The sequence below is a fragment of the Salvelinus fontinalis genome, chromosome 9, assembly GCF_029448725.1.
Source record: "Salvelinus fontinalis isolate EN_2023a chromosome 9, ASM2944872v1, whole genome shotgun sequence".
NCBI lineage: Eukaryota > Metazoa > Chordata > Actinopteri > Salmoniformes > Salmonidae > Salvelinus > Salvelinus fontinalis.
In genome coordinates, this window is record NC_074673.1 from 56,771,007 (window position 1) to 56,792,154 (window position 21,148).

General features: G+C 43.4%; 1 protein-coding gene across 3 annotated transcripts in view; it reads left to right on the forward strand.

The window, feature by feature from the left end:
- Positions 1-19,924, forward strand: part of ptdss2 (phosphatidylserine synthase 2) — a 41,716-nt gene extending 21,792 nt beyond the window's left edge. For all 3 annotated transcript variants that reach the window (XM_055934926.1, XM_055934929.1, XM_055934928.1), the window contains 9 exons: positions 681-748; positions 8,334-8,468; positions 8,593-8,643; positions 8,796-8,909; positions 9,507-9,625; positions 9,833-9,947; positions 10,174-10,319; positions 10,422-10,607; positions 14,110-19,924. In XM_055934926.1, the coding sequence (XP_055790901.1) occupies positions 681-748; positions 8,334-8,468; positions 8,593-8,643; positions 8,796-8,909; positions 9,507-9,625; positions 9,833-9,947; positions 10,174-10,319; positions 10,422-10,607; positions 14,110-14,296 (1,121 nt within the window). In that variant the 3' untranslated portion in view covers positions 14,297-19,924. The remainder of the gene's footprint in view (positions 1-680; positions 749-8,333; positions 8,469-8,592; positions 8,644-8,795; positions 8,910-9,506; positions 9,626-9,832; positions 9,948-10,173; positions 10,320-10,421; positions 10,608-14,109) is intronic.
- The last annotated feature ends 1,224 nt before the right edge of the window (positions 19,925-21,148 follow it).

Here is a 21,148-nt window from a genome sequence, read left to right on the forward strand (position 1 = left end):
CCAAAGTTTCAGAGTGCACAACAAATAAATTCCTCTAAAATCGCACTAAACGGATATAAATTGCTATAAAACGGTTCAAATTAACTACATTTTGATGTTTTTAACACCTAAAACGAGTGAAAACATGACCGGAGAAATATTGCTGGTTAGAAAACGATTTGGAACGAGGCAGGTCCGATGCCCTTCACGCTTCAGGCGCACGACGAGAAAGGGCGGTCTCTATACATTTTGGTCTTTTATACTGGCTGTGAATATCCCATCGATTCCATTGAAAGCGTGATGACGTACAGACACCCAGAGGAAGACGTAGGCAGTGTCGGTTTCTTCATAGCATTCACTGTCGCCTTAAAAACAGACCCCAGATCAGAGGTAAAAAAAATTGAAATCTGAACCCTGTCATGAAAAGTGCTGTAGAAATTGTTCTGTACAACTCAGAGACAAAATTTCAACTTCTATAGAAACTAGAAGGTGTTTTCTATCCAATAATAACAATAATATGCATATTGTACGATCAAGAATTTAGCACGAGGCAGTTTAATTTGGAGACACAAATATGCTAATGCGGAACAGCACCCCCTATAGTTCCAAGAGGTTAACAAGGAAAGCACCTTGTGTATGTCCCAGGAGTGTAGATTATGCTAAAATGTATAATATTTTGTTATCTCTCTCTTTTTCTCCAGCATACTGGCGCTTCTGGCTGTGTGTCTCCGTTGTCTACGAGCTATTCCTTATCTTTGTGCTATTCCAGGTGGGTCGAGTGCACCAACACACACACCAACACACACACCCGAGCACTGAATTGTTTGTGCTATTATAGTTGCAATAGAATTGTTTGAATGAATAATCACTCCAATCAGCTTTGAAATACAGAGGCAAGTTCTCTCTGGTAGCACTGACAACTAGGTCTTTTTAGTAAAGGGGGGCAATCAAAAAGGAAAAGGATCAATGACATGATTAGATGCGAAAGGGAATGAAAGAAAACACATCTTCCAGAAACTAGTTAACTTCTATCTATGTACATTGAGAAGTTATGTTCAAAGTATACTGAACAAAAATCTAAACGCAACTGCAGCAATGTCAACTATTTTACTGAGTTAAAGTTCATATAAGGAAATCATTCAATTGAAATAAATAAATTAGGCCCTAATCTATGGATTTCACATGACAGGGCAGGTGTGCAGCCATGGGTGGGCCTGGGAGTCTGGCCAAGCCACTCGGAATGAGTTTTCCCCCACAAAAGGGCTTGATTACAGATAGAAATGCTCCTCAGTTTCATCAGCCGTCGGGGAGGCTAGTCTCAGATGATCCCGCCGGTGAAGAAACCAGATGTGGAGGTCCTGGGCTGGCGTGGTTACACGTGGTCTGCGGTTGTGAGGCTGGTTGGACATACAGCCACATTTTCTAAAACAACATTGGAGGCAGTTAATGGTAGAGAAATTAACATTAAATTCTCTGGCAACAGCTCTGGTGGACATTCCTTCAGTTGGCATGCCAATTGCACGCTTCCTCAACTTGAGACATCTGTGGCATTGTGCTGTGTGACAAAACTGCATATTTTAAAGTGGCCTTTTATTGTCCCCAGCACAAGGTGCACCTGTAATGATGGCGTAGTAGTCAGACGTCTTTGTCTTTGTCCTGTCCCTTGTATATATCTTTTTACATATTTTTCTTCGCATATTTAAAAAAAATATATATTTTCCTAAACATCAACTTCTAAATACTCTCCTGTAACCCGCCTCACCCAATGTGGTGTGGATCTGCTTTTTTCGAAAGTATTTATATTTACTTCGGATCTGGAATCCCTCAACTGAAGATAGCCAATTGAAGATAACTACCTACCAGCTATCAGTTAGCAAACCATTGCTAGCGGTCATCAGCTAACCTTTACCTCGGAAAGCTCTCGCGAGTTCGAACAACGTGACTCAAACCAGAGCATAACGAACCTATTTCTCTCCATATCCCTGGATTCCTACCTCAAACTCTGAACATTTTCATCTGGATCTTCGCAACTAGCTAACCGCAATCCCGGGTGACCACTCCTGGCTAGCGTTTCCATCCCGGAGCAAGCATCAATTAGCCTGAAGCTAGCCCGGCCAGGGCTCCTGTGCTACCACCGAAGCCCACTCCCGGGCTACAATATCCGGACCCCTTCTACTACCGGTATGGGGCACAGAACCCCGCCGATCCTCTACGACTGGAATACCGACATAATCTTCCCAAGGACTCCAGGCGCGACGCCCGCTGAAGGACCATTCTGCTAACCTGCTAGGCCTGCTAGCTAAATGGAACCCTACTAATTCTACGACTGGTCTATTGATGTCACCGCACAAAGAGGCAAAAACAGATTTACCCCCATCGCGATGTCCCCCAAAGGCTAACTTGCTAGCCCCGGTCTGCTAACTGCTAGCTTGCCTGCCCCGGTCTGCTAACTGCTAGCTTGTTAGCATCGGCCTGCTAACTGTCTGAATCGCCGTATCCCCAGTCAGCCCAACCACTCACTGGACCCATATGTTCACTTGGCTACGCATGCCTCTCTCTAATATCAATATGCCTCATCCATTACTGTCCTGGTTAGTGATTACTGTCTTATTTCACTGTAGAGCCTCTAGCCCTACTCAATATGCCTTAACCAACCATGTTGTTCCACCTCCTACATATGCGATGACATCACCTGGTTTAAACGTCTCTAGAGACACTCTCTCTCATCATTACTCAATGCCTAGGTTTACCTCCAATGTACTCACATCCTATCTTACCTTTGTCTGTACACTATGCCTTGAATCTATGCTATCGAGCCCAGAAACCTGCTCCTTTTACTCTGTTCCGAAAGTGCTAGACGGCCAGTTCGTATAGCCTTTAGCCGTACCCTTATCCTACTTCTCCTCTGGTGATGTAGAGGTTAATCCAAGTCCTGCAGTGCCTAGCCCCACTCCCATTACCCAGGTGCTCTCATTTGTTGACTTCTGTAACCGTAAAAGTCTTGGTTTCATGCATGTTAACATTAGAAGCCTACTCCCTGAGTTTGTTTTACTCACTGCTTTAGCGCACTCTGCCACCCCGGATGTCTTAGCCGTGTCTGAATCCTGGCTTAGGAAAACCACCAAAAACCCTGAAATCTCCATCGCTAACTATAACATTTTCCGCCAAGATAGAACTGCCAAAGGGGGCGGTGTTGCAATCTACTGCAAAGATAGCCTGCAGAGTTCTGTAGTCTGTATCCAAGTCTGTACCCAAACAATTCGAGCTTGTACTTCTAAAAATTCACCTTTCCAGAAACAATTCTCTCACTGTTGCCGCTTGCTATAGATCTCCTTCTGCCCCCAGCTGTGCCCTCGATACCATATGTGAATTGATTGCCCCCCATCTATCTTCTGAGCTCGTGCTACTAGGTGACCTAAACTGGGACATGCTTAACACCCCGGCCGTCCTACAATCTAAGCTTGATGCCCTCAATCTCACACAAATGATCAATGAATCTACCAGGTACAACTCCAAATCCGTAAACACGGGCACCCTCATAGATGTCATCCTAACTAACTCGCCCTCCAAATACACCTCTGCTGTTTTCAATCAAGATCTCAGCGATCACTGCCTCATTGCCTGCATCCGTAATGGGTCTGCGACCAAACGACCACCCCTCATCACTGTCAAACGCTCCTTAAAACACTTCTGTGAGCAGGCCTTTCTAATCGACCTGGCCGGGGTATTCTGGAATGACATTGACCTCATCCCGTCAGTAGATGATGCCTGGCTATTCTTTAAAAGTGCCTTCCTCACCATCTTAAATAAGCATGCCCCATTCCAAAAGAAATGTAGAACTAGGAATAGATTTAGTCCATGGTTCACTCCAGACCTGTCTGCCCTTGACCAGCACAAAAACATCCTGTGGCGTTCTGCATTAGCATCAAATTGCCCCCGTGATATGCAACATTTCAGGGAATTTAGGAACAAATATACACAGGCAGTTAGGAAAGCTAAGGCTAGCTTTTTCAAACAGAAATTTGCATCCTGTAGTACTAACTCAAAAAGGTTCTGGGACACTGTAAAGTCCATGGAGAATAAGAGCACCTCCTCCCAGCTGCCCACTGCTCTGAGGCTAGGAAAACTGTCACCACTGATAAATCCACTATAATTGAGAATTTCAATAAGCATTTCTCCACAGCTGGCCATGCTTTCCACCTGGCTACCCCTACCCCGGTCAACTGCCCGGCACTCTCCACAGTAACCCGCCAAAGCCCCCACCATTTCTCCTTCACCCAAATCCAGATTGCTGTTCTGAAAGAGCTGCAAAATCTGGACCCCTACAAATCAGCCGGGCTAGACAATCTGGACCCTCTCTTTCTAAAATGATCTGCTGAAATTGTTGCAACCCCTATTACTAGCCTGTTCAACCTCTTTCGTATCGTCTGAGATTCCCAAAGATTGGAAAGCTGCCGCGGTCATCCCCCTCTTCAAAGGGGGTGACACTCTAGACCCAAAATGCTACAAACCTATATCTATCCTACCCTGCCTTTCTAAGGTCTTTGAAAGGCAAGTTAACAAACAGATTACCGACCATTTCGAATCCCACTGTACCTTCTCTGCTATGCAATCTGGTTTCAGAGCTAGTCATGGGTGCACCTCAGCCACGCTCAAGGTCCTAAACGACATAACCGCCATCGATAAGAGACATTACTGCGCAGCCTTATTCATCGACCTGGCCAAGGCTTTCGACTGTCAATCACCACATTCTTATTGGCAGACTCGACAGCCTTGGTTTCTCAAATGATTGCCTTGCCTGGTTTACCAACTACTTCTCAGATAGAGTTCAGTGTGTCAAATCAGAGGGCCTGTTGTCCAGAACTCTGGCAGTCTCTATGGGGGTGCCACAGGGTTCAATTCTCTGGACGACTCTTTTCTCTGTATACATCAATGATGCTCTGGTGATTCTCTGATACACCTCTACGCAGACGACACCATTCTGTATACTTCTGGCCCCTCTTTGGACACTGTGTTAACAAACCTTCAGACGAGCTTCAATGCCATACAACTCTCCTTCCGTGGCCTCTAACTGCTCTTAAATGCAAGTAAAACTAAATGCATGCTATTCAACCGATCACTGCCCGCACCTGCTCGCCTGTCCAGCATCACTACTCTGAACGGCTCTGACTTAGAATACGTGGACAACTACAAATACCTAGGTGTCTGGTTAGACTGTAAACTCTCCTTCCAGACTCACATTAAGCATCTTCAATCCAAAATTAAATCTAGAATCGGCTTCCTATTTCGCAACAAAGCATCCTTCACTCATGCTGCCAAACATACCCTCGTAAAACTGACCATCCTACCGATCCTCGACTTCGGTGATGTCATCTATAAAATAGCCTCAAACTCTACTCAACAAACTGGATGCAGTCTATCACAGTGCCATCCGTTTTGTCACAAAAGCCCCATACACTACCCACCATTGCGACCTGTACGCTCTCGTTGGTTGGCCCTCGCTTCATACTCTTCGCCAAACCCACTGGCTACAGGTTATCTACAAGTCTCTGCTAGGTAAAGCCCCGCCTTCTCAGCTCACTGGTCACCATAGCAGCACCCACTCGTAGCACGCACTTCAGCAGGTATATCTCAATGGTCACCCCCAAAGCCAATTCCTCATTTGGTCGTCATTTGGTCGTCTTTCCTTCCAGTTCTCTGCTGCCAATGACTGGAACGAACTACAAAAATCTCTGAATCTGGAAACACTTCTCTCCCTCACTAGCTTTAGGCACCAGCTGTCAGAGCAGCTCACAGATTACTGCACCTGTACATAGCCTTTCTATAACTTAGCCCAAACAACTACCTCTTCCCCTACTGTATTTATTTATTTATTATGCTCCTTTGCACCCCATTATTTTTATCTCTACTTTGCACATTCTTCCACTGCAAATCTACCATTCCAGTGTTTTACTTGCTATATTGTATTTACTTTGCCACCATGGCCTTTTTTTTGCCTATACCTCCCTTATCTCACCTCATTTCCTCACATTGTATATAGACTTATTTTTCGTCTATATTATTAACTGTGTTTTTTATTTATTCCATGTGTAACTCTGTTGTCGAACTGCTTTGCTTTATCTTGGCCAGGTCACAGTTGCAAACTAGAACTTGTTCTCAACTAGCCTACCTGGTTAAATAAAGGTGAAAAAAAAAGAAGCTGTTTAACTTCTTCTGGCTGCAAGCCCGAAGCCGGGCACAATATGACAACAGCCACTTCAAGTGCAGGGCGTGAAATTCAAAATATATTTTTTAGAAACATTTAACTTTCACACATTAACAAGTCCAATACAGCATTTGAAAGATAAACATCTTGTGAATCCAGCCAACATGTCCGATTTTTAAAATGTTTTACAGCGAAAACACCACGTGTATTTATGTTGGCTCAACACCAAATACAAAAGGATAAAAAAAGGACAGACATTTTTCCTTATTCTAAATACAAAAGGACAGACATTTTTCACAGCACAGGTAGCATGCACAAAACCAACCAAACTAACCAAGAACCAACTTCATCAGATGACAGTCTTATAACATGTTATTCAATAAATCTATGTTTTGTTCGAAAAATGTGCATATTTGAGCTATAAATCAGTTTTACATTGCAGCTACCATCACAGCTACCGTCAGAAATGGCACTGAAGCAGCCAGAGTAATTACAGACACCAACGTCAAATACCTAAATACTCATCATAAAACATTTCTGAAAAATACATGGTGTACAGCAAATGAAAGACAGGCATCTTGTGATTCCAGCCAATATTTCCGATTTCTTAAAGTGTTATACAGCGAAAACACAATATAGCGTTATATTAGCTTACCACAATAGCCAGAAACACAAGCCATTCCCCAGCAGCAAAAGTTAGCGATCCTAACAAACCAGCAAAAGATATATAATTTGACTAACCTTGATGAGCTTCATCAGATGACAGTCCTATAACATCAGGTTATACATACACTTATGTTTTGTTCGAAAATGTGCATATTTAGAGCTGAAATCAGTGGTTATACATTATGCTAACGTAGCATCTTTTTCCCACAATGTCCAGATATTTTTCAGACACTCACATATTCTGACCAAATAACTATTCATAAACATAACTAAAAAATACATGTTGTTTAGGAAATGATAGATACACTAGTTCTTAATGCAATCGCCGTGTTAGAATTCTAAAAATAACTTCATTACGATATGCAGTTTACGTTATGGCGAGAGCGTGCCCAAAACCTGGCCGCAAACTACTAGTACAACATGTTCGACAGATATATGAAATAACATCATAAAATGGGTCCTACTTTTGACGATCTTCCATCAGAATGTTGTACAAGGGGTCCTTTGTCCAGAACAATCGTTGTTTGGATTTAGAATGTCCTCTTCTCCAGTCAATTAGCACGGAAAGCTAGCAAAGTGGCGCGAAGCTCTCCTTCCTGAACATACGCAGACAAAGCAACACGCCTAACGTCCCGAAAAAATTTCAATAATCTAAAAAAACTATATTGAAAAAACATACTTTACGATGATATTGTCACATGTATCAAATAAAATCAAAGCCGGAGATATTAGTCATCTATAACGACAGCTGTACAGAAGGCAAAACCAGGTCCCTTCACGCGCTCTCCAGAAAACAGGAAACTGGTGACGCGTCATACAAAGAGCATTTATTCGATCCCAGATCAAGTTATACACTCCATTTCTTCTCTCACTGCCTGTCGACATCTAGTGGAAGAAGTGCATGAAGCGTATGAAGTGCATGTATACTGATATATATCAAGGACATTTATAGGCAGGGCCTAGAACAGAGCATCGATTTCAGATTTTCCACTTCCTGTCTGGAAGTTTGCTGCAAAAGGAGTTCTGTTTTACTCACAGATATAAATCAAACGGTTTTAGAAACTAGAGAGTGTTTTCTATCCAATAGTAATAATAATATGCATATTGTACGAGCAAGAATTGAGTACGAGGCCGTTTGAAATGGGCACCTTTTATCCGGCTACTCAATACTGCCCCTGCAGCCCAAACAGGTTAATCAGCTTCTTGATGTGCCACACCTGTCAGGTGGATGGATTATCTTGGCAAAGGAGAAATGTTTACACACAGGGATGTAAAAAAAAAAATGTGTGCACTACATTTGAGAGAAGTAAGCTTTTTGTGTGTCTGGAACATTTCTGGGATCTTTTATTTCAGCTCATGAAACATGGGACCAACACTTTACATCCTGCGTTTTTTTGTTTGTTCAGTATACATAGACAAGTACATATAGACTAGCACTAAATACTATCTATTTGTGTATACTTAATTTTCCCTCATTCATTAGACGGTCCGTGATGGGAGACAGTTTATGAAGTACATTGACCCCAAACTGGGGGTAGCCCTGCCGGAGAGGGACTATGGCGGCAACTGCCTCATCTACGACCCGGGGAACACTACCGACCCCTGGCATAACATCTGGGTAAGACACGTGCGCGCACACATTAACCTGTAGCACAATAGCAATGGTAGCTTATAAAATGGCCGTCCCAAAGGTCACTGTTGACTAAGGTTAAAAAATATTTACACGAATGCTATTTTTGCAGGACAAGATGGATGGCTTTGTCCCAGCGCACTTTCTTGGCTGGTATATTAAGGTGGGTCTGAGTAGCGTACTGTATATTTATGCCTGTATTTCATACTTAGAGTTAGCAATATAAAATCATCATACACAGTGGTGGGCAACTGCTTACGGAAGTCCACCACAACCGAATTCGCGGTCTCCATCTCCCTCTCTTCTTCTGTCCAGACACTTGTGATCAGAGACTGGTGGATGTGTATGATCATCAGTGTGATGTTTGAGTTCCTGGAGTACAGTCTGGAGCACCAGCTCCCCAACTTCTCTGAGTGCTGGTGGGACCATGTACGTACCTGTTCTTCATAACACACAATTGGGTCCCGACAAGGATACGTTTGTCCAGTGTTGATTTTAGTTATTGATTACAGTTTGAATAATGGATGTTTGAGTCAGGTTTGATACTGGGAGGCAATTCAAAAGCAACTGGCTTTATTGAATTTCAAGTGTGTCAGTTGAATGTTCATTTTATTTTTTATTTAACCTTTTATTTAATTAGGCGAGTTGAGAACAGATTCTTATTTACAATGACGGCCTAGGAACAGTGTGTTAATTGCCTTGTTCAGGGGCAGAACGACAGATTTTTACCTTGTCAGCTCGGGGCTTCGATCTAGAAACCATTCGGTTACTGGCCCAATGCGTTTAACCCCACTAGACTACCTGACGCCCCGTCAGTAGATCTGTCTCGCTGTCAGTAGATACTGAATGACGTGCCTGTCAGTTGATGTTGAGTGCTATGTCTCCCTCGAAGTAGATACTGAATGATGTGTTTAGTCAGATGCTGAATGCTATGTGCAGAACACTTGAGTTAGGATTTTGTCTTTTCGAGAACGCTGAATGCCATGTCTTGTTCTGTGAATCCTAAATGTCATGTCTGTCTTTCAGTGGATAATGGATGTGCTGGTGTGTAATGGCCTGGGGATCTACGCTGGGATGAAGACCTTAGGCTGGCTGTCTATGAAGCCCTACCAGTGGCAGGGGCTGTGGAACATCCCCACATACAAGTACGCCGCGCACCTTGGTTACACTTCGTTAAGCTTGTGCCCAAAGATGTTCCAAGTCCCAATGTCATAAGAGTTATAGATATGGCCATTGTTTACTTAACTAATATTCTCCTATCAAAGAGTTTGCAGTAGTAGTTTTTTTTATAGAATGTTCTCGTTTCTTATTCGGGGTGGATCTTGTACGATATGTGTGTGTCTGTTAATCAGGGGGAAGATCAAGCGCATGGCCTTCCAGTTCACACCCTACAGCTGGGTCAAGTTTGAGTGGAAGCCTGCCTCCAACCTACGCAGGTGGCTGGCTGTCCTGGGAATCATCTTCATGGTGAGACTCAATCTCTCTCTCTCTCCCACTGTTGCTCTCTCTCTCTCATTTCCCTCTCACTTAACTCTGTCGACCGTCACCCTCTGTCTATGTTGCGCTCTCACTTTCACTCTCGCCCACATTAATCTGTCGCTTATCTCTCTCTACTCAAGTTTTCCTCCTCTCTGACCTGTAATCTCTCTGCAATCTCCCTGCCTGTCTCTCCATCTCTCTCTCTCTCCCTTAGTTCCTGCTGGCGGAGCTGAACACCTTCTACCTGAAGTTTGTGCTGTGGATGCCTCCGGAGCACTACCTGGTGTTGCTTCGCCTCGTCTTCTTTGTCAACGTGGGCGGCGTGGCCATGAGGGAGATCTACGACTTCATGGACGACCCGTGAGTATTAGTAACACCATCTTTACAACTGACTAGGTTATCCCCCTTTCCCCTGTCTAGCAATTACATCCTCCGCCTCTTGTCTCCTCCTTCCTCCCTCAGGAAGTTCTATAGGAAGCTGGGGCAGCAGGCTTGGCTGGTGGCAGCCATCACCGTGACCGAGTTCCTCATCGTAGTCAAATACGACCCCAGGACCATCATGCTGCCCATCCCCTTCTTTGTCACCCAATGCTGGTTCCTGGGCATCGTCCTCATCCTCAGCTGGACATTGTGGCGCTTCTTCATCCGGTAAGCTGCCAACCAGTCTGCCTGGTCTCCTCTTCTGAGTCCTCTGTTGTAGAACGTAGTAATAATGACACGAGTGTGGATATACCGTAACATGTTTGGTGTGAAAGAGGTCTTCAGCGGTGTTGGGTTCATGAACTGGAGTCATTCTGGTCTCTTCTGTTACCTGTGCCATGCAGATGTGCTTTGGTAACACTTAACATTCCGATTCCATCAACATTAATGAATTGTTAATTGATAAGAAATGCCTTGCATGAAATTCATGTTTATGAAGATATACATTTATGTTGATTCTTCATGGAACCTTATGTTCAATTGCTGCCCATTTATTATTTTATTTATGTTTTTCTATTCCTTTAATATGTATTTTTTGTCCATTTTATGGAGGGGGTTTCCTTTTTTTCCCCTCACCTCCCCATATGGTATAATGGTTGTATTTTTTTTTACATGGCTGAGTGTGCAAAAAAAAAATATGTTGCCCCCTTCCCCCCCATGCTGCACGTGACTGGGTATATTAGCCCTGCATGTTAAAGCTTCTTGTCTGTTTTCTCCACCCCTCCTGTCCCTTCTCGTTTTTAGGGGCAATGTTCATGTCCAGTGAGGTAGGTGTAGGAGCGAGGCTGTGTCTCTTCTCCTACGTAGCTGTGGTCTGCCGTGGTGCCATCACCCACCACCTCACCTTCTCTGGATCCAAAATGGATCCATGTTTTCCCTCCACAGAATCAATCCATCTCATGATGCATGTTTTCGGTTATGCCGTGTCGTACTACTATCCTCTTCCTGTTTTGTTTTCTGACTTCACACTCGGGCCTTTTTGTCTTTTCTCTCTCAGATTGTTCCTCAATTAGAAAAGGGTTTGATCAGTGAAAACACTTTTAAATGAAGTGGAAGTGGTCAACTTCAAAGTGCCGTTCTGGAACATTTGGAAAGCTATGACTACAGTGCATTCGGAAAGTATTCAGACCCCTTTTTCCACAATTTGTTACGTTACATCCTTATTTTAAAATTGATAAAAGAAAAATCCTCATCAATTTACACAAAGCCCCATAATGACAAAGTGAAAACAGGTTTAGTAATTTTGGCAAATTTCTAACAACATACTTTATTTACGTAAGTATTCAGAACCTTTGCTATGAGACTCAATTGTGCTCAGGTGCATCCTGTTTCCATTGATCATCCTTGAGATGTTTCTACAACTTGATCAGAGTCCACCTGTGGTAAATTCAATTGATTGGACATGATTTGGAAAGGCACACACCTGTCTATATAAGGTCCCACAGTTGACAGTGCATGTCAGAGCAAAATCCAAGCCATACAGTCGAAGAAATTGTCTGTAGAGTACCGAGACAGGATTGTCTAGGCACAGATCTGGGGAAGGGTACCAGAACATTTCTGCAGCATTTAAGGTCCCGAAGAACACAGTGGCCTCCATCAGTCTGAAATGGAAGAAGATTGGAACCACCAAAACTCTTCCTAGAGCTAGCCGCTAGGCCAAACTGCGCAATCGGGGGAGAAGGGCCTTGGTCAGGCAGGTGACTAGGAACCTGATGGTCACTCTGACAGAGCTCCATAGTTCCTCTGTGGATATGGGAGAACCTTCCAGAAGGACAACCATCTCTGCAGCACTCCACCAATCAGGCCTTTATTTTTAGAGTGGCCAGACAGAAGCCCCTCAGTAAAAGGCACGACGGCCCGCTTGGAGTTTGCCAAAAGGCACCAAAGGACTCTCAGACCATGAGAAACACGATTCTCTGGTCTGATTAAACCAAGATTGAACTCTTTGGCTTGAATACCAAGTGTCACGTCTGGAGGAAACCTGGCACCATCCCTACAGTGAAGCTTGGTCGTGGCAGCATCATGCTGTGGGGATGTTTTTCAGCAGCATGGACAGGGAGACTAGTCAGGATCGAGGGAAAGATGAACGGAGCAAAGTACAGAGAGATCCTTGATGAAAACCTGCTCCAGAGCACTCAGGACCTCAAGCTGGGGTAAAGGTTAACCTTCCAACAGGACAATGACCCTAAGCACACAGCCAAGACATTGCAGGAGTGGCTTCGTGACAAGTCTCTGAATGTCCTTGAGTGGCCCAGCCAGAGTCCGGACTTGAACCCGATCGAACATCTGAGGAGAGGTCTGAAAATAACTGTGCAGCGACGCTCCCCATCCAACCTGACAGAGCTCGAGAGGATCTGCAGAGAAGAATGAGAGATAATCCCCAAATACAGGTGTGCCAAGCTTGTAGCGTCATACCCAAGAAGACTCGAGGCTGTAATCGCTACCAAAGGTGCTTCAACAAAGTACTGAGTAAGGGGTCTGAATACTTATGTTAATGTGATATATATCATTTATATATATATATATTATGCATTTGCAACAATTTCTAAACCTGTTTTTGCTTTGTCGTTATGGGTTATTGTGTGTGGTTTGATGAGGGGGGGAAACAATTTAATCAATTTTAGAGTAAGGCTGTAACTTAATGAAATGTGGAAAAAGGTGAAGGGGTCTAAATACTTTCCGAATGCACTGTAGGACTCATTCCTCAGCCACCAACACAGTTTATAAAGTATGACATGGCATGAGCTGGTGGTGTGAGATGCCGTGTCAATGATTATTTCCTGTAACATGCCATGTCACCCTGCAAGAAGTAGAAAAATGGCTTGAAGCTCACGGCCGGTTTTCTAAAGCTGACGTGTCATGTTATCTCTGAGGGCTTTTCTAACAATTCTCCCTGGCAAATCCAGTGTGGCCAACCCTCCTGGAGAGCTACCCTCCTTCTGGAGGGAGGGTTACCCTCCTTGGGTGCATGCAGATTCTCAACTCTAGTCCTTTACTACCCTCAGCGGTCAACATTTTTGCTTGAACACACATAATTCTACAAATCAGCAGCTCAGGAGTCGGGTAAGCTTGATTAACTGAATCAGGTGTGTTAAAGCAGGGCCGGAGTACACCCAGTAGCTCTCTAGAAGAGTGTTGGCCGTCCTGGCTGTATTATTGGCCGTTTTTCAAGTGTGGCCAAGGGTTTCTTCACAGGGAACTGTTGCTATGAAAATAGGGAGATTGTTGCTATGAGACTGTTGCCCTTCAATCTGTCAGTCAGCATGCTGACTCCACCCGCCATCCTCTGATAGCCAATCAGATCAACAACTCCTCACCCTGCACCTTCCACCAACTGTCTTTAGTCATGGTTCTGAAGCGAACAGAGGAATATAGCCGCATGTAGTCTGGACATGCCATCTTTAAACAGAGACTTGAAAAGTCGTGTCCTCCTCCCCAGCTGTTTGAGAAACACACAACCTATGTATGTCTTACTATTCTACACTGTCCCTTAGGGAGGATGGGGGTGAGCGTGTTCAAAACCATTGGGGGTGCTTTAGAATCAGGGTATTTGTAAGTGTGTGAAGAAATGTGCTAACGTTTAGGCTTATATAGGCTGGTAAACATCCTAACGTGTGTGTGTGTGTGCCACTGTGTCCCCCTTGACTCTCCTCCTCTGCTCTACCCGCAGTGACATCACTCTCCGCTACAAAGACGCTCGCCGACGGAAGCAGGAGGTCACGGGGGACTGCGGCCGTCCCCATGGCAACGGTGGCACGGCAACCCCGTCGGGACGCGGCAACGGTGGCACGGCAACCCCGTCGGGACGCAGCAAACTCAACGGCATCTCCGAGTCACTCCGACACAGGAAGTCCTGAGAGGCGGAGCCTGCCGCTGGTAGGGGGTGGGGAAAGGGACAAAAAAGAGCCGCGCTGCAGCGCCATACACACACACACACAGGTCACCTGGATCACAAGTGTAGAGGTGTTAGGAGAGGTGTGTCTGGGGGAAGGGGGATGTTGTTCCTGTGCCTACCTGAACAATGTCATAGTCATTCCTGTGCTGGCTTTTCACTGTTAACACTAATCACAGAACATAACACCGAACAGGGATTTGGGGTTGTGGTGTCGGCTAGCTATCCCATACTACAGGGATTTACCTCATGTACGTTTATTGTGTAATCGTGCTGGGAACTTTACGGGCGGCGATTTTCTTATTCTGTTATGAGTTGAAATTGAATTGGGTCAAATATGATTATTGTTTTTGTTTGCGAAACTGGGATCACAAAGGGTATTGGGTTGGGACAGATGATAGATTTTGTTTTCACCATGGCAGAATTATGTTAACTTAAAATGTAATCAGGATGAAGCAAGGGTTGGGAGGGAGAGGAGCAGAACCCCCAAGGGGCCAGCAGACATACTTACTTACAAGCTAAACAACAGCCAAAGCTTTGAACTCATCCCTGCTCAAGCCATATTCTGCTAAAGCAGGGTTTCCCAAACTCGGGCCCGGGACCCCCCCCCTGGGTGCATGTTTTTCCTCTTAACACTACACAGCTGACTCAAATGATCACAGCCCGATGATGAGTTGGTTATTTGAATCAGCTGTGTAGTGCTATGGCAGAAACAGAACGTGCACCCAGGGGGCGTAACCAGGATGGAGTTTGGGAAACCCTGGTCTAAACCATTTGGGTTGTGCCACTCAACCTGCGCTCGGGCAATTAAGTCAACCGTGCAACCGTTATATCATAGTAACGTGTGGTAATGATGGCTGTAACATGACAGATGATGGTATTCGAACCAAATTGGACTCAAAGGAGGGATGCAAAGCCGGCCCCCCCAAAAAAAGCTTTAAATACAGAATGAACGTCTGTACAATTCTAAATGTCCTTAAAGAATGCGGGGCGCACACACAGCCATTGGAGAAATGTTAACCATGTCTGACACACCTGTTTTTAATTAGGCTCTTTAAGGTCTTAATTAATCACACTGGCGTCATTCATGGGGAAACGCGTCTCGGAATAGCCAAAAGCCAGGTGACGGGTACCAATTAGCGTGGGCTTTCAAGTTGAAGTGGTAGCTACAGTATTACATAACCCGTTGCCCCTCGCCGCACTGTTTGTTCATCACGGGCGAATATCGAGCCGAGATGACACGAAGGGACTTCTTTTTGCGTGGAGAGGTGTCCACATTGTGGATGTTGGCTACAGACTGAATCCACTTGTGTTGGCGATCACCTTCCCAATAAATGAGGGAGAGAAAAAAGCACATCACAAAGATGAGACTAAAATGGGCAGTCTTTCTTTGCACTGCTCAGAGCTCGATGGTGACTCTTGCTGGGACATGAGCTTCGGCACCTTGGTTCCGTCTGTAATTACAAGCGCCATCCGGTGTAAAATAACTAGTTGTGAGTCGCAATAGGTATTACAGTGTGTATGTCACTGGATGGAGAGTAGAGGACTTGTGCTAAAATTGTTCCAAACCGCCTGTTGACCTAGAACATGCTTAATGCCATTTATAATATATTGTGAATGTAATACCAGCAGCTCTAAACCTTAAATGAAGGCGGCTTCTCATTAAACACCAATTATTTAACATGTTATGTGGTGGTTATAAACTGGGCTGTAGTGCAACTTAGAGTCGGAGAGGAGTTTATCGCCATTTGAAGTCTACATATATATATTTCTCAAAAGTTTCCTTTTTTTAAATTGTAATGCTTTCCCTCTCTCCTTCCAGAAATGTTTCTGAACATTTTGCATATATGTATGTATAGTGTATATGTGTGATGTATGTGTCTATATATGTATGTATATGTGTATACATGTATGTATGTGTGTGTCTGTCTGTGCACAGTACCAGTCAAAAGTTCGGACACCTACTCATTCAAGGGTGTTTCTTTATTTTTACAATTTTCTACATTGTAGAATAATAGTGAAGACATCAAACTATGAAATAACGCATATGGACTCATGTAGTAACCCATTTTTGTTTTTTAACAAATCAAAATATATTTTAGATTCTTCAAAGTAGCCACCCTTTGCCTTGATGACAGCTTTGTACACTCTTGGCATTCTCTCAACCAGCTTCACCTGGAATGCTTTTCCAACAGTTTTGAAGGAGTTCCCACATATGCTGAGTACTTGTTGGCTGCTTTTCCCTTCACTCTGCTCATCCCAAACCATCTCAATTTGCTTGAGGTCGGGTGATGGTGGAGGCCAGGTCATCTGATGCAGCACGCCATCACTCTTGGTCAAATAGTCCTTACACAACCTGGAGGTGTGTTGGGTCGTTTGTCCTGTTGAAAAACAAATGATAGTCCCACTAAGTGCAAACCAGATGGGATGGTGTATCACTGCAGAATGCTGTTGTAGCCATGCTGGTTAAGTGTCTCTTGAATTTAAAATAAATCGGACAGTGTCACCAGCAAAGCACCATAACACCAGTTCCGTGCTTTACGGTGGGAAATACACATGCGTAGATAATCCGTTCACCCACACCGTGTCTCAAAAAGAAACGGCGGTTGGAACCAAAAATCTCCAATTTGGACTCCAGACCAAAGGACACATTTCTACCGCTCTAATGTCCATTGTTCATGTTTTTTGGTCCAAGAGAGTCTCTAATTCTTATTGGTGTCCTTTTAGTAGTGGTTTATTGACACCAATTCATCCATGAAGGCCTGATTCACACAGTCTCCTCTAAACAGTTGATGTTGAGATGTCTGTTACTTGAACTCTGAAGCATTTATTTGGGCTGCAATTTCTGAGGCTGGTAACACTCAGGATCGTCCATTCCTGTGGCAGTCCTCATGAGAGCCAGTTTCATCATAGCTCTTGATGCACTTTGAAGAAACTTTTAAAGTTCTTGAAATGTTCCGTATTGACTGACCTTCATGTCTTAAAGTAATGATGGACTGTCGTTTCTCTTTGCTTATTTGAGCTGTTCTTGCCATAATATGGACTTCGTCTTTTACCAAATAGGGCTATCTTCTGTATACCACCCCTACCTTGTCACAACATAACTAATTGGCTCAAAGGCATTAAAAAGGAAAGAAATTTCACAAATTAACTTTTAACGATGCACCCCTGTTAATTGAAATCTGTTCCAGGTGACTACCTCATGAAGCTGGTTGAGAGAGTGCCAAGAGTGTGCAAAGCTTTCATCAAGGCAAAGGGTGGTTATATTTTGATTAGTTTGACAGTTTTGGTTACTACATGATTCCATATGTGTTATTTCATAGTGTTGATGTCTTCATTATTATTCTACAATGTAGAAAATAGTAAAAAATAAAGAAAAACCTTTGAATGAGTAGGTGTTTTAAAACTTCTTACCGGTAGTGTGTACACGGTGCCTTTGGAAAGTATTCAGACCCCTTGACCTTTTCCACATTTTATGTTACGGCCCTATTCTAAAATGGATTAAAGATTTTTTATTTTATTTTGCAATCTACACACAATACCTCATAATGTCAAATGTATAAATAAAAAAACTGATGCCTTATTTAAGTATTCAGACCCTTTTCCATGAGACTCGAAATTGAGCTCAGGTGCATCCTGTTTCCATTGATCACATGCACTGTCAACTGTGGGACCTTATTTAGACAGGTGTGTGCCTTTTTCAAATCCTGTCCAATTAATTGAATTTACCACAGGTGGACTCAATCAAGTTGTAGAAACATCGAGGATGATCAATGGAAACAGGATGCACCTGAGCTCAATTTCGTGTCTCGTAGCAAATGGTCTGAGTACTTATGTAAATAAGGTATTTCGTTTTTTATTTGTAATACATTTCTAAAAACCTGTTTTCACTTTGTCATTATGGGGTATTGTGAGTGTGTGTAGATTGATGAAGGCTGTAATGTAACAATGTGGAAAAAGTCAAGGGCTCTGAATACTTTCCAAATTAGTTTTTTTAAATTGGTTTCAGAACATTTTTGCCCCATTTGAATGTGCAGGCTGCCTGTACAAAGTACAACAAAAAAACACTGTTTAGCTGAAGTATCCCTAATTCTGTACCTGTTTTCTTGTACTATGTCATATGTTGGAGTGTCTTGAAGATGACACTAAGAATTTCGTTTTATTTTTTATTATTTTAGGCGTGGGCCTGGGAATTCAGTCTACCGTGCCCGTTGCTAAGGATCAGAATTTCAATCCAGGAAACTGATGATTGAAATTCAAAGTATTGGCTTGATAATTGTTGTTTTCTATGTTTACTTTTCAAATGACGGCACTGAAATGGGATTGATCCCCAAACCTGCTTATTCTCCAAAAGCCGACCCCAAGCAACAGAGACTAGAGCCTGGTTTCAATGATGGACTCTTTCGGCATAGAGGAACTATGCCACTGCCTACGTTGATAGGGGGGGGGGGGAATCTGGGGACTCTCCCAACTAATCACGAGGCAGACATGCCAAAACTTTGTGAATCAAAAGTTGCCGCCAAAATCTATTTAGTATTTTATTCAAGGGGATAAAGTAGTGGCATAAGCAGTGATGTAGTTCCTCTATGCCAAAAGAGACCATCATTGAAACCAGAACCTAGTCATTGACCACTTTTACATGCGCACCAATATCCCGTTATTATTCAGGATACTGAAGTGTACTGTTTTTGAGTGTATGCATATGAACGTCATATCCCATTTATAATAACCTGAAAAGGCTTGTATCTCGGTTATGAGGAACCCGGATAAGGTGTCTGGGATATGCTGATCTTAGACGGGATATTGGGACATGTATCCTGTTTACTGGTGTTTTTGGTGGAGTGCAGAGGCTCAATTTTGCAAATCACGGGTGACGTGTGATATTTTCATTTGGTTTGTCAAATCACTTCCAAAAGGTAGGCTACCTGCACAGTTCGTACAACCAAAATAATTCAATCATCGTTTATTTTGCCGATTTTCCGTACTAAACTCGAGAGATTTATAAATAAAAAAAAAATTTTTAAAGTAGTATTAAAAAGTATAATATTAATATTCTTCACTCTTGTTTCCAAGACATTTGTTGTATAATTTTACTGCTAGTGTTAGTATTATATTGCACTGCATGTGAGAGGTTATAGGCCCTCCTGTCAGTCTGTGTTTCTGTTACAATTCCATTTAACCTATAACTTAAATGAAGAATATTCAGTTTATTCATTCCAGAATAAGACCTTAAGCGGGATATGAGCTACTATCTGGAATACTGTGCGCATGTAAATTTGGTCACTGTGCTGCCTAGGGTCGTGTTTCCGAGACTAAGATCTGTTTGACTTGCCTAGTTAAATAAAGGTAAACATTTTAAAAAAGGCCTATAGCGTGGTGTCGGGTAAGTGAACTCCCACTCTTAGACACAAGAGGGCAGCAGATCCCTTCTGTCACAGCATCTGCCTGTGCAGTTGGTCTGAGAGGGCTGTTAAAGCCATTTTCTACCGTTTGAATAAATGTGAACATGTAAAGGATAATAAACAAAAAATGAAATGCTGCTGTCGCATGTTATTTTATAAAGTTTTCAATAAAATCTAATGAAAAATTTGAACATTTGTTCTGGCTTTATTTGTGACAAATTTCCACTGAGAATTTACCAAAAAGGCACAGACGTTTGTTTCCACCTACACGGCCCGGCTCCAGTGACACACTTGGCCATGGCCTCAGCGGACCTGCTCTGACTTGGCCAAAGCGGGGTCGCTGGTACTTTTCAGCTGGCATTCATATAACAATGGAATAACTGTGAACATGGGTTCACACCTTCCACCATCTCACAAAGCAACTCCACCAACACTGCTCTCCCAGTTCTCTCCCCTGCATCCAGCAACTTGAGGGAGGTCTGTCAAATGTCCAGACTGCTCTGCTGTCACGTGGTTGGCCAGGGACTTGAACGAAGTCTCATCTCACTCAACAAATAGCTGCCGATGACCCTATGCCTGTTAGCTCTTATGGGAACGATCTTAATACCCTCTCTGACTTTACACTTCATAGGGGGCTGACGCTTATGCAACTAAATGTGACAAGTATGATAGAAAAAATGGACACAATTGACACTCAGGTTTAGGGCTCATGCCTGACATTCTAGTTCTCTAGGAAACATGGTTAAATGGTTCCTTCTCTGATAAAGACATTGAAGTAAGTGATTCATCTATTTAGATGTGACAGATTAAAGGAAAGAGGGGCCATATGTAAAATCAAATTTCATGGTTTTCAAATCTTTCTGTTCCCAAGAAATTTGAGCTCCTGGTTGTAGATGTTCATAAACCAGAATGAACGTCTTCACTGAACCAAAATATAAATAACAATTTCAACATTTTTACAGAGTTACATTTCATATAAGGAAATCACTCGTGTGTTGTCCGTAGCTTATGCCTGCCCTTACCAATAACCCCACCTCCATGGGGCACTCTTCACAATGTTGACGTCAACAAACCGCTCACCCACACACGCTACACTGTCTGCCAGCTGCCCGGTACAGTTGACAACAGGGTTCATACCCAAAGAGCACACTTCTTCAGTGGCCATCGAAGGTGAGCATTTTGCCCACCGAAGTCGGTTTTGACGCCGAACTGCAGACAGATGATGACGACGAATACGCAGATGAGCTTCCCTGAGACTCTCTGACAGTTTGTGCAGAAATTCTTTGGTTGTGCAAACCCACAGTTTCATCAGTTGTCCCGGGTGGCTGGTGTCAGATGATCCCGCAAGTGAAGGAGTTGGATGTGGAGGTCCTGGGCTGGCATGGTTACACGTGGTCTGCAGTTGTGAGGCCTGT